Below are 27,162 nucleotides of genomic sequence, written 5' to 3' on the forward strand. Positions count from 1 at the left end.
TGTATTCCAGGTACTAAATCAAGGAAACTGTATTCCAGGTACTAAAACAAGGAAACTGTATTCCAGGCACTAAATCAAGGAAACTGTATTCCAGGTACTAAAACAAGGAAACTGTATTCCAGGTACTAAAACAAGGAAACTGTATTCTAGGTATTAAAACAAGGAAATTGTTTTCCAGGCATTAAAACAAGGAAACTGTATTCCAGGTACTAAAACAAGGAAATTGTTTTCCAGGTATTAAAACAAGGAAAACTGCGGCTAAAACAGACTGTCCTACAGTAATATGCTTGATTAGTATTTACAAAACCTTTTTTCTGACCAAAGATTTTAACAATAAGCATTTTTCAAAATGATTTATCAAAACGAATTTACCAATCGTATTCGTTAATATATCTTTGGTCAGAGAGTAAATTTGCACAATTTGCACAAGTAAACTCAAGCTTAACATTTTGAAACAGGAATAGCATCTCCGAATTTTGTGGAACTTGTTAAAAGTTTAAAAACTTTGAATGTTTAAAAATGGATCTCAAAATAATGCAATTCAGTTTAGTTACCACTTTTTTGAATTCTACTCATCTGGTACAACGTACTTATATATACGGTCTTAAGTAGTAAATTTTAAAACAAAATCCAAATTATTTATGTAATCAGATGCAAAAGTGTTTGATTACAAATTTTAGGGGGATGGGGGTTGGTTGGTAAGCTTACTTTTTAGCGCAATCAACTGAAATGTGTACTTAGCTTAATCAATTATAAAAAGGTTAATTAGATGTTAGTACATATTATAGTTATTCCTGAAGTTTAAGCCAAGCAACCCTAGAAACTTTTCGTTGCTTTATAAAAAGCAAGTATGTATTTAGCTAAATCATCCCTAGCCTGTCTTTAGTGCAGTTTAGGTCTAACCAAGATACGCTCAAGTTTACATATTTAGACTGTAGGATACGATATATAATTATCGGACCGTTCTAACCAATGGGGTAAGAAGTAGGGAGGGGGGGGGGAGTTAAAGATTATATGAGGGGAAAAGTTGGTATTATTTTAATGAACATCTTAAACAACGCTCAATCATTTTACCCAAGGGTTGGACAAAAAGTGGCTGATTTATCTCAAGCTAGTTTTTCTGATAATTTATCTGGTCATATGACGGGATTTATGCTCAGGGCAAATTTTAGATAAAGCCATTTGCCATGGGTGGGGTATTTTAAAAGGGGGCGGATCATTTGTGAGTGATGAGGGCAAAACAAGGATGGATTAGGCTTAACAAATGATTGAGAGGGGTGGAAAAATTTACAACAAATTTACTTTTTTATTATTTTCGGTAAAGAAAATTTTAAATTGAAAGCATTTCAAAATACTTTTTTTCGAAATTGTAAACTTTGTCAAGTTTTTAACGCTCAGTTCGTAATACTAAACAAACAAAAAAACTTTCTTAAGTTTACAGAAATTTTGCATCGAAAATTTAAGAATATATGCTCAGTGTCCATATTTGTTTAAGTTACTTCACCATAGGGTGATGATAATGACTTGATGTCGAATTAAGGATTAATTTAATAATTTAGCAAGTTATAGCTCATCAGTTTAAAAAAGTTGTGTAAACTTATTGATTAAAGTATAAAAATTCTTTTTAATATGGATGAAATATATCAAAATCCGATTTGATAACAATGTAAATTTATCAAAATCTCCAAAATATCAATTCTTTCAGGTTTTTTTTAACTTTAACCAATTTATCATCCTTTTCTAATCAAAAGTATTACAGACTGCCAGTTTTCTTCAACAAATATAAATATATGTATATGAGCGAAGAGAGCTTTATTATATAGAAGATAGGGTTTACAAATTTTCGTTCAATCTCTTTCGCGAAATTTTCGTTGATGCAACAAAAAATTGAACGAAAATGAAAATTTTCGTAAAATTTTTTTTCGCGTAATTCGTTAAAAATTTTCTCAAAATTCGCGAAAATTTTCCGACCTTTCGGTAAAAATCGTATTTTTTTCCTCAAAAAATAAGTTCAAAAAGTATTTCTGAAAAATGTTTAAAAATAATTATTTTTTATTTTGAAAAGTATTTACATATGACACAAATTATTACATTTTTCAAGGGCTTTTCAAATTGAATTTTTTTTGCACTGTAGCTTAATTAATAAAAAAAAGTTATTAAGCATTTCTGATTTTTTTTGAAACACCGACCCCCCCGTTTAACTGTCCTTCACCCTACCCTATGCATTAAGAAAAATTGCCAACATTTTTTCACAACTGTGATGTTGAAAAAGTCTCATCCTTTGTGTTGTTGGGTAACCCTGTATATTCAAGATTCAACTCTAAACACTAACAGATGTGAAAATAGAAATGCAGAAAATTACTGATAAACTATTTATTTTCTTTTTTATCGAACGAAAATTGAACGAAATTTTCGCGAAAATAAGGTTGAAAATTTTGTACTTAGAAATTCGCAAAAATTTTGAACTAAAATGAACGTATTTCGTTCGTTCATTTTCGCGTATTTCGTTCAACGAAAATTTCGATGGAAACCCTGAATAAGAAGTTATATATGTATATATTAGACATATTTATTATGAACAGTCTAACTAAACAAATAGTTTAAATGGACACCCTAAATTAATATTTATTATGAGCAGTCTAACTAAACAAATAGTTTAAACATGAGAGCATTAATCTTTAACATTCCAGAGCAATTATATAATTAAACCTGTTCTAACCAGGCTAAGGTTGTCCAGAATTTAAACGATGTTTTGAGCCAATCTTTCTGCTAATAATAATTTTGGTTTTTGTTGCCAATCTTTCATATATTTTGAAACAATAACAATAAAAATAAAGTGTAATTTTCTGCTTTTCAAAAAATCAAAATATTTTTTGACATTTATCTTTGGCAATTCTTTTTTCGACGTTTACTTGTCACAAAAAGACAAATAAATCAATAATATATATATATATATATATATTGTGGAAGACGATGCCTGGCCGCGTTAAACAAGTTCCACAAGATTCAACAGAATGAGATGGAACGGATACGGGGCACGGTACTAAAAAACATCTACACGTGTGATCTCGATATAAAACTATTATTCTGAACCCTCTAGTAATAAGTTATAAGAAATATATACACTGGAAGTTATTTATGCGTATTCATTAGAGTCTGACTCACGTCCTCTATAATATATATATTTCATTTTATCTGTGATATATGTATCTATATAATAAAGCTCTTCGCTTATATATAAATATATATATGTGTGTTTGTGTGAGCTATATCTGATCAAACTGCTGGATCAAATTGGCGATAAATTATTGAGGGAACAAATGAGTATTCTAGGGGGGTAACATGAGGCTAAGAAAATTCGATTTTATTCAAAATTTAAATTTTTTATTTATTTCACGGGCAACGCAGGGCATTTCAGATGAGCAGAAGGCGAAACTCAAGTCTGTAATGGCGCTATGCGGTATCGAATGAACTTGTATTTCTAAAAATGAAAAAGTTCTCTTTTTTACAAAGAAAAGGTCAAGACCAAAAGTGTTCCTGCAACGAAAATTTTTGGGACACCAAGTGGCCAGGGTAGTAAGAGATGTATAATTATGGAAATTAGCCCTTTTAAATTTTTGTCTTACTAATCATCTAGTAATAAATCAGTCTCTGACTTAAATATTATTTATATAGTTGTTTATTGATTAGTGAACCTTAACATGCTGGGATTTTGAGTTTAAGTGACTGTAAAGGAAAAATGAAAAGGGGTATATGCTGAAATCTAAACATTTTAGGAGTTGATCGAGACCCATGAGAGCTTTAACTGCAGATGTTCCTGTCTCGAGAAATGGTTACAAAACTGTTATACAAAAATCTATTTATATAAAATTTTGTATAAAAATAATAGGTTTAAACAGATCAAGAGCACAGATATCCCAGAGGAGCCTCAGTAACTTAGGTTTGCTTCTATTATTATTTAAATTTAATAATTTTTCATTTATAAAAGATATAATTGAAAATGTTATTTGTACGTCAGTATCATGTGACCAGAACTCCCACCAATGGCACTGCAGTATACTGGTCACGTGATACAGAGGTTAGGGGTCAACCCCTAAAATGCTCAGGTTTCAGCCTGTACCCTCTTTCATTTTTCCTTTACAGTCCCCATAAGTATTGAAGAGAGGAGGGGGGGGGGGGTCCGTGCACCCCCCCCTAGAAAACTGAGGAAAAGAGGTTAAATGCAAATTTGTGAACTACATTTTTAAGGTGAAGTCATTTTAGAAAATGTCAAACCTTTAATTTTTAAGGTAACTCGATTTTTGAAAATGACGGAATTAGCTATATTTGTAATTTTATGGTTTTTCAAATATGCCAATTGTTCTCTTGTTGCTTCATTTTGAGCAGTAATTATTTCAACAATCTAAAAGTCTGTTATCAGTCAGATTTTCATCATAAAAGATATTGGGTAAGGGATTCAACTTTCTTCTTTTCAAGATGAAAACCAAGAATAAATAAGATTTTCATGTAAGCTTTGAAAATTGATTATTTACAATTGTGGTTTCTCTCTAAAGTGACTTGAGCGTTTCTGTTTCAAAGAAACCATAGAGGTTTTTGTGAGAAGTAATCATTTTCAAGCTGGAAAACCGAGGGTACATTCCACATTATTGATCTGATAAAGGTTTTAAACTCTGTAATTACAGGACCAGTTGAACTTGTGAACTGTACATACTATATTATTGATCTGATTAAGGTTTTAAACTATGGTCATGTACACATGTACACCTCTTTAATTACAGGTCCCTGGAACTTGTCAACTGTACATAATATATTATTAATCTAATAAAGGTTTTAAACTCTGGACATGTACCCCTCTTTAATCACAGGACCCCTGGAACTTGTCAACTGTACATAATATGTTTTTTCTTCATATTTTGTATGAAGAAGTTGTTAAAAATGCTCTGGTTGCCAATAAGTCGGATCTGTACTTCAAATTATCCGCAGTTCATAAGTTTTGACCCCAGGATAAAATGCGGAAATTTAAATTAAAAAACTAATTGGCTGATTTGTTCTTGGCCCAACCTAAAGATAAGGGTTGCAGAATCTGAAGAATGTATTTGACAAGATAACAAAATGCCGGTGTATTTATATCAGGGGTNATACTGTGAACCCAATCCAAGGATTCACAACTTGCATAAAGTACCATACAGTTTATTGCTCCCAAGGGAGAATATGCTTGTAAGCCTAGCAATTTTACCCAAGCCTATTACCAAAGATTATTGAACTCTTAGTATGTTTGCAGCCTGATGAGCCAATAGGCTAGACCCTAAAGGATATTGAACCCTTTCTTATCTTGTTTATCTCATGTCAGCACAGTTAACCAGGGCCGAATTTGATGCCAGACAAAGGAGTGTAATGGAACTCTATAGTCTATGTAGAAATGAGTTTAAACGCCCATCTTATGCCCAAGACCAAGCTAGTTCTCATCCTGTGCCTAATCATAAAGGTTGAATGGAAATATATATTCGCCACAGGCGAATGTTGTGTTATTTAGATCAGCCTCAGTAGATCCATTACTAACCAGTTGTATCCTTAAAATGTATAGCTTGTGTACAAAATATGTTTCGTTATTCCACTCAATTTTGGCTTTTTACATCCAGTCCTTTTTTCAAGTCTAAAATACATTAATTTTTTTAATTTCTCATATAAATATTTTTGAGTATATCATTTACTTCTTCATGATTTGTTGTCTGATAAAATTTTTTAATTTGTTTAAATAATTTTGCTATGTTTTTATTTATGGGTAATGAATACAGTGAAACCCTTAATAACGAATACATTGAAAGAATTCATCAAATGTCGTATTCTTCAGTTTCTGATAATGGAATGTTGCAGATATTTAGTTTTTTAATTAAATGATTATATGGAGCTTTTTAAAACTGTTCCTGCATAGTAATGGGGCTATTTATTTATTTTCGCAAATACTGGAATTTACCAAATATAGTATAAAACTCATTGAAAAATGTCAAGACGACATTTGATAAATTTTTCCGATGTATTCGTTATTAAAGGTTTCACTGTAATATAACAACCAATCTAAGCATGTAAAAAATACAAAATTTCCTCTCGATATTTAGATAAAAGCTTGCATATTTTTGCCAACCCCTTCAGTTAAGTAATTTTACCATTAAACACCGAGGTAAGGACCTTGTTTTAATTTTCAAGCTTTAACAACTAGTTTTGTTGGTTTAGTTTCAATGGTACCAGAACTCAGATGCTACACCAGTCCTAACACGTGTGTGCACGGTGATCCAGATGTTTTATTTAATAGTCAATTCGCCGTTACTTTCGAGCCCATTTTTCCAACAAAAAAATCGTAATTCCATACTTCTTTTTTGACGTATTTTGATTAATTGGCTTTATTTCGATGCTTCCAGGATATACTTAGATCTAATAAGATACACGTGACTGCAATCTACTTGAAGTTTTATGATTTATGAATGGCATGAAAGTGCACAACATACTTTGAATACTAAACACTAAGCATAAATTAACCTACAGTGTATATTACAAGGTGTTCCAATATAAACTTTATCTATTCTAAAACTGTTTAAAACAAGAGGGTAAAGCATAATATAAAATGACCCTTCATGCAAGGAGGGGAAAGGCTGATTTACCATTTAAACCTTTGACACAGTCCAACGGAAACAAATGTTCTGTTAAAGGATTAAAGGGTATGGATGTATTGGTCACTTAAAACCACGTTTATAGCATGGTCCAGTTTATGCAGGATTAGAAGTTTTAGTACACCCTCTTTATAGTGCACCTCTAAATACATTTTTTTATATGTTTATCATTTAACTGCCATGGACTTTTCTTTTGACTTGAATATATGCATGCATATATATTATCCCACCCACGCTGGCATGCAAGAACCAATAAAGCCTAGAGACTCCCTTAAAAAATGAATTTTAAAGAGTAGAAAATATAAATCATTTTTCAAAAACTATTTTTAAAAACAGATTTTTTCATGTTTAGATTTTAAATTTTATTTCAATTAAAACACATTTTCTAATTAATTTTAAAAGTTTAAAAAAACACTTATTATTTCTAACTCAAAGAACTAAAAATGTTAAAACCGAGGGATACTCGATTATCTGTTCTCTAAAATATTTAGCAGTACGTATCCTTGTTTTGCCACATAAACAATATTATCTTAATTGGTTCAAGATGGGGGACCTGACATGACCCTACGTTTGGGTTCTAGTCGGCAAAAACTTTATTTTCTAACGTCATTTTTGTCTCCCTGCCGATTTTTAAAAAAAGCGAGACACCCTGTATCATAAGTAAACTTTTGAATATAAATAAATTCCCAAAAATCTGTTTTCCAAAAATGTGTTTATTTCATTTTACAAATTTCTAGCTCACCTATAAACATAGTTTGCTTGAAGAAGAGTAAATTCAGGATATTCTCTCAACCCTCGTAATCCAGATTTATCAGCCTAATATATAATTATGTCTGTTAGCATTTCATTTCAAAATTTAAGAAATCTCCTGTATTTTCCTGATTTTGTTGGAGAATTTGTTTAAATTGAAAAAAGGATGTTAATTAACTTTACATTTTTAATAGAAACACACACTCCAAGAAACAGATGTTTTTTTAAAAGCTCTCAAAGGTGACAATTTGCAATAATAGTATATAATATATTCTTGTTAAAATGGTGGAAATGTGGTTAAAATTTTTGATAAAGAAACCCCAATAACTTTGTTAAAGATAGAGTGAACTGCAATTTCTGTGAGGAAATTTTGCTGATATATTCCAAGGTACTAATGCAAGGAAAGTTAATTGGAGTTGCGTATAGTCTGAGTACATATTGAAACCAGTTCTCTCTGGGGGGAATTTGTAAACAAGAATAGATGCATCAGTATTCCTTTAATATTCGAAGAGGTTAAAAGCATTACACTTTGAAAATTTTGATAATTCAAATAACAGTTTCTCATAACCAGAATATTTCATTGATTTTTTATGTGAAAAATGGATCCCATGTCAGGTTTCGACATCCGTCTTGTGTTTACATTACCGCCCAGAGACAGTCACTACAGTACAAAAGATGCGTACACCTCTGAGTCTGAAATAACTTTTCTTGCATTATAACCTTGACACATTCCTTCCTTTATGTCAAGGGTGTAAGGCAAGGAAAGTTAATTGCGGTCGTGTATACTCTGCGTACACATTGAAACCAGTTCTCTTTGGGCGGAATTTGTAAACAAGAATAGGCATCAGTGTTCGTTTAGTATCCGAGGAGGTTAAAAGCATTATAATTTTGATAATTTTGATAATTCATATAATAGTTTCCTATGACCAGAATATTTCATTCCTTTTTTTATGTGAAAGAAGGATCCCATTTCAGGCTTTTAAATCCGTCTTGTGTTTACATTACCGCCCAGAGACAGTACACTGCAGTACAAAATATGTGTACACTTCTGAAATAAATTTCCTTGCATTACATCCTTGCTTTACGTCAGAAACTATTTTTAACAAAGATCAAATCTGTGAAATCTGTAGAATAGGAAAAGCTTACCTGTGAATCCTCAGTAAAAAGATCAACTCCAGTTGAATCTAAATTCTTCGAACTCAGCACATAGGAGACCTTCATTCCTAAAATATATATGGATATTTTCACTTAAATACAAATATTTCAAAATCGTCTATACGGTTGCGAATCGACAATTTAATAAAGAAAAAATGACCGTATAGGCCTCAAAAGAAAATATAATGAAAAATCTCATGTTTTCCATAATTTTCTTGTATGCTGAATTCAAATCTGAAAAGCGCTTAAAAAATAAAAAATTGAATGAGTTAGAGATAGAAAACATTACAAAGTTAAAACACAAATATTTGGACCGTTGTTTGGTTACAATTTCTCTAATTTTAATATTTTTATAAGAACTTTTCATATTGAATTCAGCATAAAATTTCCAAGAAAATGAAGTATAATAAGAAATTTTTCAAAATATTTTTTTGGGGGCTTACGGTGATTTTTCAGATTGTATGAACATTAACAATTTGGAAATTTTTTTTTTAATTGCAATATTTTCTAAAGTGAAAAGTGGTGAAATATGGGTGTCCCAAGCAAAAATGGATTTTCAGTAACAAAATTTAAATCGTCTTGGATTTCTAAAATTTGAATTTTGTTGGTAATATTAAAAAGGACTGTTTTAATCTTTGTGAAGAAACAATCTCAAGAGCTGACGAGGGTCAACCCAAACCGAAATTTATTTTCAATAAATGTGGAACTAACATCTACTTTTTTACTCTACAGAGGTTTGATCCATCACCATCACCGAATTTTAAATTGTAATTTCAAGTTACCCTTCCTTATAAAATAGAGGCATGCTCTATTCACAAAGATAGCATTGAAGTTTTCCAAGAAATTGCATGATCTCTCTTTAAATCTTATCATAAAAAGAATAAAAAAACCTACCTGACTGCAAGCAACTTTTAAATCGGCAGAATTTACACTTTTTCCTTATACTAAAAATACACTCAAGTTTTGATAAAAAAATTACAATTTAAAAATGCAGTTCAAATAAATCGTTACCATTTAATTCTTTGACTTACCAACAATGGTGGAGAATTACTTATTTTTTAGTCTAAAAATTGAGTACCGGTACATTTGAGGCGTCAGTGTACCCTCAAATTTCAGGCACTCAATTTTCTGCCTTAAAATAAGAATTTCTCCTTCATGAATGATCAAACAAGAATTTAAAGATTTCCATTGTGAATCTTTCGTGCCACTATATAATTGAAGGGTTATTCACTATTACACGTTAAGGCCTTTGAAGGGACTGTAAACGTGATTTTGACGTTCAAGCTTTTTGATATCTAAGAAGTCACAGAAAATAGATATTTATAAATTGAATTTTTGAAAACCCATGTTGGACACGTAATATGCAAGATTTTCGAAAAAGTTATGTAAGGGTCAGCTACGTTGAGTTCACAGAGAACGCTAATGTGCACTCCAGTTAGTCTGCTATTTAGGCAACAATTTAGAGATAAACACACGGGTTTCTCTGCTGTCGATGAACAGTAAAATTTTCTTGGAATCATGACATTCCAAAAATGAATGTTTTTCCTTTGTTTGATTAAGCACGGGTTCATATCCAAACACGAGAAATGTTAATAGTTTCCACTCTGAAAAAAATATGAATATAATTTCTTTAAATGTGTTTTTTATATATTAGCATGAAAGATGAAATAATTGAAATGAAATTCTAAACCGCATTAGCTAGACAATCATAACAGTAATTGTGTATTTTAGCTTTTTAATTGTAGAATTGCCGTAACATTGGTAAACACTCGCCAAGTCACGTTTTGCAATCTATGTGTCCGTGTATTTACTGCCCCCCCCCCCTCCCCCTACATTTCAAACCAGAAATTTCCAATTTGCATGAGAAAGAAGTATACTTTGAAAAAGTGAACTAATAAGAGCTCCATGCACGTAGAGAACATTATGATTTAAACCAACTGTGCATATTTCATAATAACACAAACAAACAAAAATATTACTTAAAGGGACTGTTATAGGTTAGGTGAAAGGGTGAAAGGATGAATGGAAGGATGGATGAACAAAAGGTTGAATAATTGAATATCCTACCTGAACGGATCGTCTAAAGAAAGCTCTACAGGATTGGCAAGATATTCCTCCATAGTAACTGTGTCGACCAGCCTAAGCATTTAATTAACCATCAAGAAAGGAATTGTTCAGATATTTTAATGATGTGGGAGATACAAAAAATCTATGACAGAAAAATGGTAGACATTATTTTTTCTCACAAGGTTACCCACAAAGGATGAGACTGTAAATATATGAAATGAATTTTCAGTGCAGTTCTGCCTTAAATAAAGTCTTTTGATGTAGTATATAATGATCTGGCAAAAAAAGTTTGCACTTGCAGGGAATCATGAACGTAAGAATACAGTTGGGTATGGTTGGATTCGTTTTACAGAAACTTGTAATGTTTTTAGACTTTTGAAAGGTTTTACGACAATATGAGAAGGTTTCAACATTTTAGAACTTTATTATGTAGAAGTTTGTCTTTTATTGTCTTTTATGTAGAAGTTTGTCTTATATTTTCACAGGATAACAAATTTGCATGTTTGATAAAAGCAAACTTCTACAAAATATAATTTTAAATTGTTCTCAGTTTGTCGTAAAACCTTTTAAAAGACTAAAAATATTAAAAGTTTCTGTGAAACGAATCTAGCTATTTCTCATCAATTCCATACTGTCGTCTCTGAAGTCTAGTTCTTTGTGGATAACCCTTCACCAGCATTGTAGGGTTATCAACAAAAGGATGCCACTTTACTGACGACCTTCAGGCCTTTAATCAAACGATCTAAAGATTGTGAATTTTTGTTTGTTGAAGTAGCCCACAATGTGAGAGGAATAACACATAATAAATTCCGTACGGACTTATCCTTTCAGGGTAAAAAGTTTTGTCATAAACAGTTAAAAATGTTTATGTTTTTTTCAGTAAATATATAAATCTTATCTTTAAAGCACAGTCGTGCAGTACATTGTACATTGTACGATCAGACAAAAAGGGAACCGTTGTGAATCAGACACTCCGCTTAACTAAAGAAATTACGTGAACAGTCCCTTTAAATAGAGGTAATGAGAGAAAAAAAAATGTTTTAAAAATGTTTCTGTTCTGAATTTAAATTCGTGGGATAGACATCCAATGAAAAAGTACAGTAACTATGCTGAGCTAAGGATATGAAAATGATAAATAGTGTCAGCATAAAAGGATTAATGATCAGCGTTCATTTTTGCGTGACGGAGCAGAGCTATTATATTTCAGTAAAGTATAGCATAGGCAAACAAAAAGTGTAAAGTCATTTTCTTGAATGTGATCCCGGCATGGCAATTGTTCGTTTCTTCAATTATTTTCCAGGTTTTTTTCGTCTAGAAGCCCAAAATTTATATAAAAACTTTGCTTGTTTGTTTGTTTGTCTGTTTGAATCCAATAAACATAAAAATGCTGAACTGATCGAACCCACGGGAAGGTTTATGGATGCTCAGAATTTATAATATTTCAATTTTTCAAATCCACAAGAAAATATAATATAAATTTTCTAGAGAATGACCGATGGAATCTATGTCTCTTTTAATAGGAATTAAACCTGAGATAGAATTAGGGCCGCCCCTCCCCCTCTTAGGGATCAAGAGCTGGGAACTTTTAAATGGTGGATATCGGGATTAATGCTTAATCCACTCTTTTTCTTAATCTCGAGATTAAATAATGATTGTTCTCCTCTTGCTATTAATCTCCAGATTAATTAACCGATAGGGATTAAATATATTCCATTCTAAAGTTTTCAGCTAAGGATGGATTATCCATACTTTCTGGCTCTACCCCAACCCCCCCCCTTCCTCATTTAAACATTTTTGTATCTAATAAACTCTGGTACGTATTCGTAACCAATTTGCCAAATTGAAGTGCTCTGAATGGACAATAATTGTTCAAACATATTGCATTAAAATTATTCGAAATTACACCTTTTCTATCCATAATGAACGTGCAGGGTTACACACAAGGAATGAGACTTCAGAGACGACTGTTTGGAATTTGTTCCCCCTTACATTCATGGTTTATGGAATTGTTACAGTGTTACATTGTTTTTTCTTCGTCAAATTAGCCACTTTATATCTTCAATGTCATATTCAAAGAATTGCAGGTCGTCGTTAAAATCTCATTCCTTGTGGGTAACCCTGTATGTAAAGCCCCCGACTAAAGGGTAGAATATTATATGTGATGGTGTGGGGTCTGAATGTTTTTAGTTTTTGCCCTGATATTATGTCAGTATTCGTGTGCAAAATATGTTCTGAAAGTGGCGGCTACACGAAACCCTTCTTGGTGGCGGCAAATGGCCACTGCAGTACGTTGTAAGGCCGGGGGCAAACACTTCAAATTTAAACGGATTAGAACAAATGTTCAAAACTAAATGCATCAAAGAAATTGTTTTTTTTTGTGTAAAAAATTCTTTATTGGAATTTAAACAGGACAATTAATAAAAATGCGTTTTTGAGCTCTCAACAAGAATATCGCTATAAATCTGTATTTAAGGGGATATTCATCTATTTTGAAAAAGGTTGACAATTCTTGATTTACCTTATCTCCACAAATAGAGCAGATGGTTCCTTCACTATTTGTGTTTTCACTCCTGTACCCTTTCTTCCGGCCTCGCTTTTTAGGTTTAGGCTAAACAAAACATGGAGTAAAGGGACTGTAAGCGTAATCTCAAGTGACCCTCCATGCAAAAGATACCCTTGAAATCTTAATCCGATCAAAAATGTAGAGGATAACATCTTAAATATTTAAATTCTGACAATTCCTCCAGTCTTTCTTAAAAGCAAGCAATGCGGAATTTATTACTTTTGCCAAGAAACCACAATTGAAAATGAACATTTCTAATGCATACTTGATCAGACAGGACAGTTTTCTTCAATTGTTAAACCTCCGGGACCCGTTTTCCTCAATTGATATACCTTTGGGACCCGTTTTCCTCAATTGTTAAACCTGTGGGACCCACTTTCCTCAATTGTTGGACCCGTTTTCCTCAATTGTTAAACCTTCGGGACCCGTTTTCCTCAATTGTTAAACCTGTGGGACCCACTTTCCTCAATTGTGAAACTTTCTGGACCCGTTTTCCTCAATTGTTAAACCTTCGGGACCCGTTTTCCTCAATTGTTAAACCTTCGGTACCCGTTTTCCTCAATTGTTAAACCTTCGGTCTGGACCCGTTTTCCTCAATTGTTAAACCTTTGGGACCCGTTTTCCTCAATTGTTAAACCTTCGGGACCCGTTTTCCTAAATTGTTAAACCTTCGGGACCGGTTTTCTTCAATTCTTAAACCTTCGGGACCCGTTTTCCTCAATTGTTAAACCTTCGGGACCCATTTTCCTCAAAAGTTAAACTAAATTATCCTTTCTAACCAATTAGTATTAACGAGGTGCGCTAGAAAACGAATTAAATGAATCATTATTGCGCACTTTTACACGTTTTCAAATTAATTGCACATTGCATGCACATTTTCAATTTTACAGAATGGCAGTTTTGCACTTTTTAATGTTTAAAATAAATGTCCTAGGAGTGAAGAAAAAGTTGGTTTAAGCTAATTAAATCAAGTACTTATGATAATGACATATTCTTGTCTTAAACACGACACTTTTAGATAATTATAATTAACACTTTATCAAAATAGTGATAAACAAACCATTTGCAATTTTCATATTTTTCAAACGTACTTTTGAAACAAATTAAATAAATTAAAAATGTTATTTTGGATTTTTTTCGCCTTTCAATTTTCCAACCAGATTGTTTATTAAAAACATATAGATAACACGCAAGAATTTTTTCAATATGCATATTTATCTGCTATGAATCTTTCTTCAGTTATATATTTACCTAGCTGAAATGCCCGGCGTTGCCCGTGGAATTACAAAAAAAAAGAAAAAAATCCAAATTTATCCATGGGTTCCTTAAAAAGTTTAGCCGCGCGTTTAGCTAGGCAGAGCTAACATATACATGTAAAATATGTATATATCACTGAGCGAAGAACTTTACTATTTTTACTATTTAGTTTTCTATTTATTTTTTTATGTAATTAATTATTTAAATACATAGATTAATTTTACCTTAGCCAAGAGGTCCCATTGCAATTCAATACTGGATGAAAAGTTCATTATTTCAGTTTATAAAATAAAAAGAATTTTCAGTAAACGAGTTAACAGATTGAAAACGTCACAATTCACAAAATGAGAAACACAATGTAATTTAGATTTAATTAACATAATTTTAAAGGGCTTGGCTTCCAAGGGCGCTTTGCGTCCATCATCGATTTTAACTTTTAATTGTTGCTCTTTCTAGCAAAATACAAAAGGACAGACAAAGAGACAAACAAAATTATATGTATAGATAGATAGATAAGATACAACTTTTAAAACTTTTTATGAATAGATCTTAGATATTTTGAATTGAATATATATCCTTATAATGTTTTCCTAAGAGGAGGGGGTGTTGAATTTGTTAGAGTATTATCATATTTTTCTACTATGTTCAGTCTTGTTCTGAATACACCTTCTTCAACCTAAAAGGAATTAAGCCTTCGGCACTAAATCAAATTTTGCAATCCATATATCTTTGCAAACTTTGACATTTCAAATTTAGATTATTTGATCTCGAAGTTCTACGACATTGGGTTGCAAAGATATAGATTAGAAAATCAGAGTTTATACAATAAGAACTGTAGAATCTGAAAGGACATAAAGTCATAATTTTTTTTTTCAATAAAAAGTCTTGGTTTTATATCCTTTCAACATTTTTAAAATTCAAAAATCTATCCTCATGTCTTTTTCGGGGTGGAAATTTGTCCGTAACATTTTTCCTTGGTAACCTTGTTTTGGTAACACGTTGTAATTGTACCATCACGCCCAGTTACCACATTTCCATGGTAACATTTTCCATGTCACACTACACAATGAAAGCTTTTTCCTAGGTAACATTTTCCTTGATAATATTACGTCTTGGTAATAAATTGATTGGTAACAAGTTGCCTTGGTAACAAGTTGCCTTGGTAACCATTTGCCTTGGTAACAAGTTGCCCTGGTAGCAAGTTGTCTTGGTAACAAGTTGCCTTGGTAACAAGCTGCCTTGATAACAAGTTTCATTTATAACAAGTTGCCTTGGTAACAAGTTGACTTGGTAACAAGTTGACTTGGTAACAAGTTGCCTTGGTAACAAGTTGCCTTGTAAACAAGTTGCCTTGGTAACAAACTCCTTGGTAAAAAGTTGCCTTGGTAACAAGTTGCCTTGGTAGCAAGTTGCCTGGGTAATAAGTTACCTTGGTAACAAGTTGCCTTGGTAACAAGTTGCCTTGGTAGAACAAGTTGCCTTGGTAACAAACTCCTTGGTAAAAAGTTGCCTTGGTAACAAGTTGCCTTGGTAGCAAGTTGCCTGGGTAATAAGTTACCTTGGTAACAAGTTGCCTTGGTAACAAGTTGCCTTGGTAGCAAGTTGCCTTAGTAACAAGTTGCCTTGGTAACAAGCTGCCTTGATAACAAGTTTCATTTATAACAAGTTATCGTGGTAACATGTTTCCTTGAAAACGTGTTGCCTTTATAACATGTTGCCTTGGTAACAAGTTGTCCTGTATGGTAACAACTTATAAAATAAAGATTGTCCGATGAATACTTGTAGCGCCAGCCTTTAGGGGAAATGAGTTCCAAAACAAAAACTTGACCCAAATTTGCAAAGTTATCCATTTCAAGCGTATTTAAATTCATGCTGAGTTGAACAAAACTACACCATACATTTATATAAAATGGCTAAATCTATATATCAAAACAAAATATGTCAACTTTATGCTAAAAATAATGAGTGAGAATTACTTTTTTGTTGGTACTTGATTTAATTTTCGAACATATCCCTATTTTGAAACAACTACCGCATTACAGCTCATGTCGCGTTTTTGGAACATATCCTGTTTTTGAGACAAATACTCGAATTCATATCAAAGTCAATTTTCAAACATTTTCCCACAAACGTAACAAAACAAGATTTTTTGATATTGTAAAATAAAAACAAAATAGAAAAATAAAAACATACTGTTCTTTCATAATGTAAAAATAATTTTTAGCAGTGAGAATGCAAAAAAATAATATTGTTTTGTTCTTACAATATAGATTTAACTAGTAATTCGGGAAATTAAATCATCTTTTTACTCTTATTTAGCAAATAAAATGGAGAAACTAAGATTTTAGACATATTTTGCAGTTCTAAATAGTCTTCATGTAATAATTTTAATTTTCAGTGATTGATTTTGTAAGTTATGCAAGCGAGCTTTGTTCTGAAAAGTGGATTATATTCAAAAACGGGTTTTGTCTTGAAAACGCGACAATGATTAAAATTCAGGATATGTTCGAAAATTGAAAACCTGCCAATTACTTGAAAACGTTCAAGGGTTTTAATATAAAAAAAACTCCTATTATAATAGTGATTTTAGAATTTTTTTTTAATTGGGAATTGTTGTCCTCGTTAGGCTTAATAAAATGTTTGTCATAGTTTTTAATATCGACTTTTACTCTCGATATGGACTGGGAATGGGATCCTAAAAACCTCATCTTTCAATTTGTGCCCCATTCTATAACACTCAGTGTTAGAAAGGGGTCAAGTGTTAGTTTTGGAACTAACGTTCCGTGCATTTATATTTTCCTTCATAATAAAAAAATGAGAGTCCTTGATATGTCTGCTATTTCATTTTGCAAAACAGAACACTGCCTACATGCGGAACAAATTTTGAAATAACCGGAATACATTCAATCTGAATTTCCGTGTGGTCCTGGACACCGGGTCAGACTATCATTGTCATCTATCTATTTTTTAAAAAATATATGCCCTTATTTATGTGATAAATTTGGTTCTTGGACATTATGCTTAAAATGTGCCGGTAAAGTTGTTACTGTGCAATCATTTTACATATAAAAGGTCGGTTTTTAAAATGCATTTAGCTGTTTTTGGTGGATTTTTTAATAAACGATCTTAACTACGTGAATGACAATACAGCCCGGACATAATTAGATGTAGTAATAGTTACGCGTGGGACCTTATACTCTGTTTACTCGGCTCTAGTCATTAGAAAATATTGGCTTTTTGATTAATTAACTTGCAGATTACAAAAAATATTTTTTGTTTATTATTATGCTTACCCTTGAGGTATCCCTGCTGCTAGAACTGGATTCTAAACTAAAATAGAGATTATTATTTCTAATATATATGCTTCTGTATCAGACATGCAAAAAAACTGTTCGTTAATCGTTCTATTTATATCCACTTTTTCTCCCTCCCCCTCATGGGTTTCATGTTCCTAAATTTCGCAACTTAAAGGGAGTGTTCACGAAAATTAAAAGGGTGGCCAGACTGAATCCTAAAAATCGCGTTTTCAAAGTATTCAAGATTGCCATCGAACATTTTTTCGTTGAAATTTAGAAAATCAAAAAAATATATATTTTTCATAGTTCTGATTAAAATGATATGGGAAATAATGCTTTAAAAAAACACTTGAATTATGGATAAAAAAGTTGCGAAGCATCTAAGATGCCTAGTACAGGGTGTCCCACGAAACATGACAGTTGGTGATAAGTTTTAAATATCTTCTTTCATAATTTGTTAAGTTATAATTGATATCACACTCATGTATACCGAGTCCATTAGCGCCTGATCCAATCAGGGTTTAGTCATGTGTTTGGTGTCTATTCTGAACCAATAGAAATAGTTTGGTGGGAACATCTATCTTTCTATCTATCTCATTATCCAATCAGAGTTATGAATCCTTCAATCGGCGCTAGCGGTTAATGGAAATATTTACTTCTACTGAAACTATGGTAACCAAAGAGAACAATAAAAATATATCATATATGGCAGTCATATTTTAGTAAAATTGATTTCAAAGTAAAATATATTTGAGTAAAAGATTTCTTTAACCTAAGTCTTTAATATCTAATACAGTATATGGAAGAAGACATTCAAAACTACTTACCAACTGTCATGTTTCGGGGGACACCCTGTATGTAAATATTCAAATTGATTGTATCGAAAAGATCCACTCTGCCCTAGCTTCATCAAAAAATGAAATTTGTTTTCATTTTTTTAATCTTTTGAATGAATTTTAAAATCTGCAGGATGTCCCATGATACATGACAACTGAGAGACGATTTGCAGGTCGCCGTTGATTTTTGAAATGATAACCAAAATTGTTGAAATCTGAACAAAATTGTTATATCTCCAGTAATTTTGAGAGCAGAAAAAGGTAGACCACATTCTCGAAATGGCAGAACTAGGTTTATCGTGTGATTTTCAATTCAATGATTTTATTTCTAACATTAGACGACTGAGTACCGTAAATTATATCAAAGATCAATAAGACGACCTTCAAATCGTCTGTCGACTTTTATTTTCAGTGGGACACCCTGTATCCTTTACGCGGCCTGTATGTTTACTATATCAGCTTTTTATGACTTGTGACTTGTGCACGATTATCATCCAAAATCTTGAAAAATGTATAAATAATAGAAGATATATAACTATCGAGAATAAGAAGTATATTTTATGAATAGCTTCAGATCAGGCAATCATTAAGACCCTACGGATAAATTATATATACCAAGATTTAGAGTGGACTGTAGATTAGGAGTATGCATGAAAAATGTTCAACCAAGAGATTATTTTGAATCTCAAAACTAACTTTACAATCCTATCCATCTTTATATAGAACTAGCTGAAGGGCCCGGCGTTGCCCGTGAAAAAAAAATTAGAAAACATTTTTTTCGATTTTTTTAGCCTCCGCCCACTCATGAGTGTCCCCAAAAAATTTAGCCCAATCGGTCCCTCCGTTTGGCTGGCTATTGGCTACATACATATATAAACGAATGTCTTGTTTTATTTTATAGATTTAATTTTTAAAAATATTTTTCTTTAATTTTATTTGTTTTAAATACTCTTGGAGTTCTTATTCCTTAAATTGAATTGGATAAAAGGAAAATATTAGGTCTCTGATTTTTTCAAGAAAATTAAGTAATTTTATCCAATAACAGGGACCCTATACCCCCAATATGCCCGTAAACTCCCTAAACCAATAAACTCATAAAATTGAGCTCATTAATCCTCCTCAGTCCTCAACGTACTTTTTGTGCTCAACATATCTTATCTTAAGACACTATAGACCACCAGATGAGAGTGTGTGCTGAGTTAGGAGCTGAGCAGTTTTCACTTTTATAAAAACGAACTGATCGTTTCATTAACGACGGGGGGGGGAGGGGGGGCATTAAAATCGTTCTAAATCCCAGAAATGGTAGTATATATAACGAACTTAAAAATTGGGAGAACGAATCCTATTAAAGGGGCTGTAATCGAGTAATTGCAAATGACCTTCCAGGCGAATATTGCAATGCCCTTAAAAACTTTGTCTGATCAAGTATGACTAAGATTTCAAAAGGTTTATGATTTTATAAAACTGATTATTTATAACTGTGGTTTTCTCTACAAAAGTGACTTCCGCATTTCTAGTGTAGGAAAATAAATATAAATTATCAGAATTTAAAACTGTTGAGCTTAGAAAAACGACAATTCATCTTCCACTTTATAGATCAGAGAAAGGTTTAATGCGTGTCGTATCTGTTGTGAATCGGTTATTGCCATCTTTGCATGGAGTGTCACGCTTACGTCACTTTAAGCACCAGTGTTTATATCTAAAATTCAGATAATTCTGAGCAAATTGTTGCAAAAATATTTGATAATGTTCCAAACCTGTTTTGTGAATTAGAACTACAATAGCATCCAGTCTCCTCTAACAAATCCGTCTTATCCTCCTCCCTCGAAGGCTCTGATGTCGGTTTGAAAATCTCCGATTGCGGAGGAAAATGCTCCGTCGGATTCTCTGACTCTGGCCTACTCGTCTCGCAAAGTTCGTCCAGAAAGTATCTGGGATCATATGATTCAGAAAACATATCAAAAGCATCCTAAAAACAAAATATTTTTATCTAGACAAAAGAGAAAAAAATCTAAGTTGGTTTGAAAACTTAAAACAAATTATAATTTTTAAGTACCACAGGCTTTACTAGTTTATAGGGACAAAGTGTAAGATGGATTTATGGTTATTTTTCAAACAAGAACGGGCCACAAATTGTTTACTATGATGAACACAATAACAACGTCAATGTGAATCCTTGATGGAGGGTTTCTTTGAGTTTATAATGCCATTAAATAGGTTTGACTTTACCTGAAGTTGAATTGAGGTAGGAAATGCATCATTTAGTGGTTCTCCTCGTACTTCTAAATACACACTTATATATATATTTAATTACTGATTTATTTACTGATTATTGCAAAACATGAAACATAATGTTGATACAATATATATCTTATATATATATATATCATGTTTTGGGTCTCCTTGTTAATTACGCCGTTTACCCGCGCTTGGTTTTAAATCATGATTATAGTTGAAATGTCCGGCATTGCACGTTAAATTTCAAAAACGTCCAAAATATTTTTTAGCCTATGTTACCCCCCAAGGTGTTCCCTAAAAAAATCAGCCAATTTTGTCAAGCTTTCTAGCCAGCTTTAGATAACTTAATAAATATATATTTATGAGAAAATGCATCATGTAGTGAGTCACCTTGTACTTCTAGATATGTATCTTTTATCCACTCGTTTATAAATACTCATACTCATACATGTATATTATATATACATATATATATAAGGATTACAGGGTGAGTAAAATAAAATAGTGATTATTGATGTTTTATGCAAAATTTTCAAATTTTTTATTTTGTTCAAATTTTAGGCATAAACACAATAAAATGTGAGAACGAAAAAACTTACAAACATTTTTGGAATATTGAAATAAAAACTCCGCGAAACCATTTTTTTTTTGAAAAATTGTTGATGACTTCAAAAATGCAAATAATTGCCTTATAGAGGACGTGAGTCAGACTCTAATAAAACGCATAAATAACTTCCAGTATATATATTTCTTATAACTTATTACTAGAGGGTTCAGAACTAGAGTCAATATCGATATCGCACGTGTAGACTGTAGAGATGATATCAGTACTTATGCCCCGTATCCGTTCTAATCCCTTCAAACCTTCATAATCCTTCCCTTCAAACCTTCATAATCCCTCCCTTCAAACCTTCATAATCCCTCCCTTCAAACCTCCATAATCCCTCCATTCAAACCTTCATAATCCCTCCCTTAAAACCTTCATAATCCCTCCCTTCAAACCTTCATAATTCCTCCCTTCAAACCTTCATAATCCCTCCCTTTAAACCTCAATAATCCTTCCCTTCAAACCTTCATAATCGTTCGAATCTCCTAATCCTAGCTCTACATTATATCTATCTAACAATAAAAACAAGATTTAATACAACCAAATCTTTTTATTTGAATTTAATGATTGTTCAAACTGCGACTGTTATATATTAATGTCTAGATAATCTAGATTTTCAGAATTGTAATTTTCAGACATCGATTCTGTAAAAATGTCTTGTTTTTGAAACATTATCAAAATATAATAAATCAATCTTTATATAAAACCAAAACCCCTATGAATTCCCTTTCTTTTACTAGAGCTAAGAGAGGGATGTTTTATAACGAACCATCTAACTTTAGAAATCGCAAATGTTTAAGCTTGCAGAATAATAGTAGTTTAATCTGAGGNTGAACATTATTTTGAACTGCCATATTAAAATCGAGAACCCTTAACAATTTTATTTTGAACTTTGGATACAAACATAAAGATTACATTTCACATTGGCAAAGTAAAAAAAATTAATGGAAAAATTGTATGAATTTAAATTCTAAGTTTCAAGCAGTTACCTTTTTATCTAAGACTAAGATATGCTATCAGATGGAATGTAAATCGTACATAAAGTTTATTAACCTGTCCTAGAAATGGACATTTAGAATGTATAAAACCTGGCTGTAGCAAACCCAAAATATATTTGATATAAATTGAAATATTGCTAAATTGCAAAAACCAGATGCTGAATTTAAAGAATTTGAGCCACGGCATAAATTTCAGACACGGCTCAAATATGGTTGGTTCCACTTAAAATTGTATTCAATGTTAAAAGATTTTAGCCGGCGCTCAATTGAAACCGGTTTTTGGTGAATTTGAGACGCGGCTCAAATTTATAAAATTCGGACTTAGATATCCTAAATTTCTGGATTTGTGCCGACTTATAAAAGGGACAGTAAGCATAGTTTAAAGTGACCCTTCATGCAAAGATGGCAATGCCCGATTTTCAACTGTGCCCTTAAAACCTTAGTCTGATCAAAAATGTGGGACCGTCGTTTTTCTGGCTAAAAAGTTTTTCTGCAAGCTTCTTGTAAACAAGAAATGCGCAAGCCACTTACACTTTCGATGAGAATCCGCAAACAAAAATGAACAGTTTAAAGAAACAAAAACATTGATATCTAATTCATACTTGACCAGATGAAGCTTTCAATAGTAACGTTTTAAATTGGACATTACCAATTGCCATCCCATATTACAGTCCCTTTAACTTTTAAATTTACAAACCATAAAACCTCCTTTTTTCTTTTCAGTAACCCATAAAGGAATTGTTCATTATTATGAAATTGCACAAAGTTATGAACAAAAAGTAAGGAATATTAAATTATCACTGATTGTAAATAACAATTTGGTAGTATTTTTCTTACAGAATGTTTGTAAATACTTTTGGTAATATGGATATTTGGAACAGAATGTTAAGATTTTTACCTTTAGAGCTGGGGTCTAACACCGCCTGTCCTCCTATTCTTTCATCTAATTCAAATCTATCACTTGGATCAATCATATGTTCGTCTTGATCAATCAATCGATCATTTTGAATGATACAACTATGTTGACTGTGATTATGACTTTCATGATTCTTGTATCCAATATCAGCTGTGATCTGTAGTCCTGCACTTGGATTCCTCTGTATTACTGGAACCCGACCTAATCATTTTTAATATTCATTTTTAAAACCTTTAGGAAACAAAAGGAATTGCAAATTTAGCATAAACTAAATTTTCTAATCCCTACATCATTGGGTTGCTAAGGTATGAACATTGTGACAACAATGACTCAATTAATTTTTAAAGAAATTACTAAGGTTTTTAAAGAATTTTCTTCGTTTTTTATTGTTTCCTTGTGTAAATAGTAAAGGACTATGAATTTAATTTTGATTGGCCCTTTTGACCCGATTAAAAACGGTGTCCTTTGAGAAAAAAATTACGGATTTTTGAAACTTGAACAAAGAATTAAATTGTTAGAATATTTATCACTTTTCTAGAGGCCGCGATTAAAAAAGTTTGGGAAAATACGGCTCGGGTCTTAGCTGTCGTTGGGCCTTATTGACGGCTTGAGCTTTCGGATTCAAACTGCATCTTATTTTCCACAGAGTTGAGTTCAAAATAACGGCTTAATATTCTATTTGGCAGGTTTTGATGAGAACAAGACTCAACATTGAGCCTTAATCTCCACTAAAACCAACCAAGGTCGGTTTTATTTTCATTGGGTCCAACTCCTAAGTCGAGCCTAAGATCTTGCAAGTATCAGCTGTCTATCACGGGACACAAGCTGTCGTCAGAGTTGGGTCGAAGATTGGGTCTAAAAGTCTGGTTTAAGGAATTACGGCTCGAGCCGAAGCTTTAAAATCGCTGGCTCAGATGGAAAAGTAACGATTTCTTTTTTGTTACTCATGGATGAAGTTTAAAGGGTAACGTGATGGGGGGGGGGGGTGTAATTTCAAATTAGTTTGAGAGTCCCTTTAAGCTCCCTAATCATGCTCATTCAGAAACTGCAAATGCACAGAGCAGGCATGATTGTGAAAGAAAACAAAAACTAATTAACACAGAAATTTATATTCAGCTTCTTATAGCTGTAAATTGCAATAATATTACAACATTACAGAAAATAGTAATTACGTGTTGGAGAATAGGGCAAAAAAATGCCGAAACATGGTATTGAAAAGTAACACCTAAACCAATTATTAACAATTTATATAAGATCCACGGTTCATTTTTCAACCACCAAATAAAAATTCAAAACGTATTTCTGATTTTAACCGAATCGAAACTTGAAATGAGCATCAGACTTCCCCCTAAAATATTAGAATTGATATGTTAAAAAGACAGAAGGTTGGCACAGTGCCTGAAATTTGTCATAACTAGATTCAAATATTGGGATATGTTCATTGTTCATCCATCAAACTCATAACATCCGGAGCCAAGATATCTTATAGCATACAGATTACAGGGAACAGGTTTAAGGTAACGTTTGATAAAAAATTTCTTCTTAATATTTACTTTCCTTGTCTGTTTGTCTGTCTGTTTTGAATAAATGCCAAAACGGCTGAACCAATCGGGCTAAAATTTTGTGTGGGACCTCACATGACCCCAGGTAGGGTTTATGGATCATCACAATTGAAATATTTTCATTGAAAATTCTCCAATTGGAACAGAAAAATCCGCCAAAGAATGATTATAGAATAAAATTGTTAAAAGGACAGGAGGCACAGCGGGCGCCCTAAAAGTCTAGTAATCCTTAAATTCTTGAATTCAAACAATTCATAAACATTTAAAAATTTGTAATTTTAAAGTCTACAAAAACANCACCTTTGATATTTTAAAGTCTAATTCCTACATCCATATGGAATAACCTTTGATATTTTAAACTTAGATCTGACAAAATTCAGATTTTGAAATAGCTATGTTTACGACATTGGGTTGCAAAAACGCTATTTCTTTAAAACTTTAATAATAAAGAACTTCTAAATGATAATTTTAGATCATTAATTTGCTACATTTATCTATTTTAGTTCTAGACAATCAAGTTTTTTTTTATCAGAATGAGACATTTAATTACGTGCTTTAGACAAATTTGAAAAAATCTAATTTTTTACCAGAGCTGAAAACCTTAGAATGGTGGATATTGAGATTAATGCTTGATCCTCTCATTTTCTTATTCTCCAGACTATCCTAATCTTGTAGTATAGTATCCTCTGAAAAGTGTATAAAATTCAACCAATCAGAGTCGCGTATAAGAAGCCGATAAATTTCAAATTTTGCGCGCCATTTAAGATTATATACAGAGACGGGAGGGACTCTCTTAATTAATTTTGATTTTTCGCTAATATATCCAAGAAAGTACGGTTTAAGAAGAAAATCAAAAGTGTTTCCTTCGGATACTCAGATTAAGTAATTGGGATTGAGAATATCTCATTCTATAGTTTTCAGCTCAAATCTGATTATTTTTAGGATTATTTTAGACCCATCATTATCTTCATTAGTCTATTGTTAAAATGATAACACGATTTTCAGTTCAGTTCTTTCTTATATAAAGGAGCAAGAAGAAGTAAAAACAGCTGTTACTATTTTACGGACCCAACATACAATCAAACTATCTTAAGAATGTTTCAGCTTTTTGCTTAAACAATATCTTAAAGGAACTCTACGGGTAATTTCAAGAGAGCCTCCATGCAAAGATGGCAATGCCCGATTTACAACGATACCCTTGAAACTTGAATTTGAGTAAAAATGTGGAAGAAACCGTCGTTTAAACTGACTCAAAGCGGTTTTTTTTCCTGTGAGTTTCTCCATTGTTTCTTACAAGCTGAGAAACTGCAAATGAAAATGAAGAAACAATAACATATATATCTAATTCGTGCTTGATAAAACAAAGTTGTCAAGGGTACCGGTAAATCGGGCATTGCCATCTTTGCATGAGGTTTCCTTGAAAAACGCTTTAAGTTCAAAATTTCAAACTAGTTGTTAAACATTTCGAAATGTTTTCGAAAAGTTTGATTTTTCGATTAAAATGTCAGATTCTTCTTCTAAAACCGAAATAAGACAAAATTCGTAAAAAATCACAATATCGGAAATTTGTTTGGTCCCAAAAGATTCAAATTAAATGATTTAAAAATTAAATTAAAAATACTAATAATAATGAATAAATAATAATCCTGATGTCGGTAAACGATCTTGTTTCACAATAACAGACAATGTTCTCAATCCTCCCCCTCCTCCTCCCTCCAAACTTTCCAACATTTTTTCTGAAATTTTTATTTTTAAACCCAAAACTTTTTACAGAACAGTTTAAGCCCAAGAGAAGATAAATTTCACGAAAATACTTTTGAATAAAATTGATTTTTAAGGAACTTTTTACTGAACAATTTATTCAACTGGTAAATGTTAATGGCTAGTAAACTGAAACCTTTGTTGCTTAGATTGGAGAACTGATCCTAAATCTATCTTATTGCTGATCCACCTGTTAAACGGGATTAGGCGTAATTCGTAAAACCTTCAGATCTCTGACATTTCCAGAAATTACAAAGAAAAAAATCTTTCATATTTTTAAGCCTCAAAAATTCTAATTTTTTGTTTGTGGCGAAAATGTCAGTGATTCTTGTTTTCATCAACTTAACATAGTTTTAACTTTCACTTTTATGTTTTTGTTATTTAAGTATATAGTTTGTTTTACATATAAATGTTGGCCATATGAGTTTGGACTAGATTACTTCAAAGCCTAACCAGTTTAGTTGTAATAGTTTTATTTTAAATGTTGTTTT

General features: G+C 32.0%; 1 protein-coding gene across 1 annotated transcript; it reads right to left on the reverse strand.

Moving 5' to 3' along the window:
• Positions 1-189: 189 nt before the first annotated feature.
• LOC111707548 (uncharacterized) lies at positions 190-26,642 on the reverse strand. Its single transcript, XM_023480664.1, has 14 exons — positions 26,557-26,642; positions 23,331-23,549; positions 20,819-20,871; positions 20,347-20,558; positions 17,751-17,787; positions 15,048-15,133; positions 14,682-14,712; positions 13,156-13,245; positions 10,638-10,709; positions 10,116-10,174; positions 9,465-9,514; positions 8,562-8,638; positions 7,408-7,481; positions 190-209 (listed from the first exon to the last, which is right to left on the reverse strand). Exons 1-10 carry the CDS (start codon positions 26,639-26,641, stop codon positions 10,160-10,162), a joined length of 900 nt encoding a protein of 299 aa, XP_023336432.1. The 5' UTR covers position 26,642; the 3' UTR covers positions 190-209; positions 7,408-7,481; positions 8,562-8,638; positions 9,465-9,514; positions 10,116-10,159.
• Positions 26,643-27,162: the final 520 nt, after the last annotated feature.

Source organism: Eurytemora carolleeae, unplaced genomic scaffold, assembly GCF_000591075.1.
Source record: "Eurytemora carolleeae unplaced genomic scaffold, Eaff_2.0 scaffold772, whole genome shotgun sequence".
NCBI lineage: Eukaryota > Metazoa > Arthropoda > Copepoda > Calanoida > Temoridae > Eurytemora > Eurytemora carolleeae.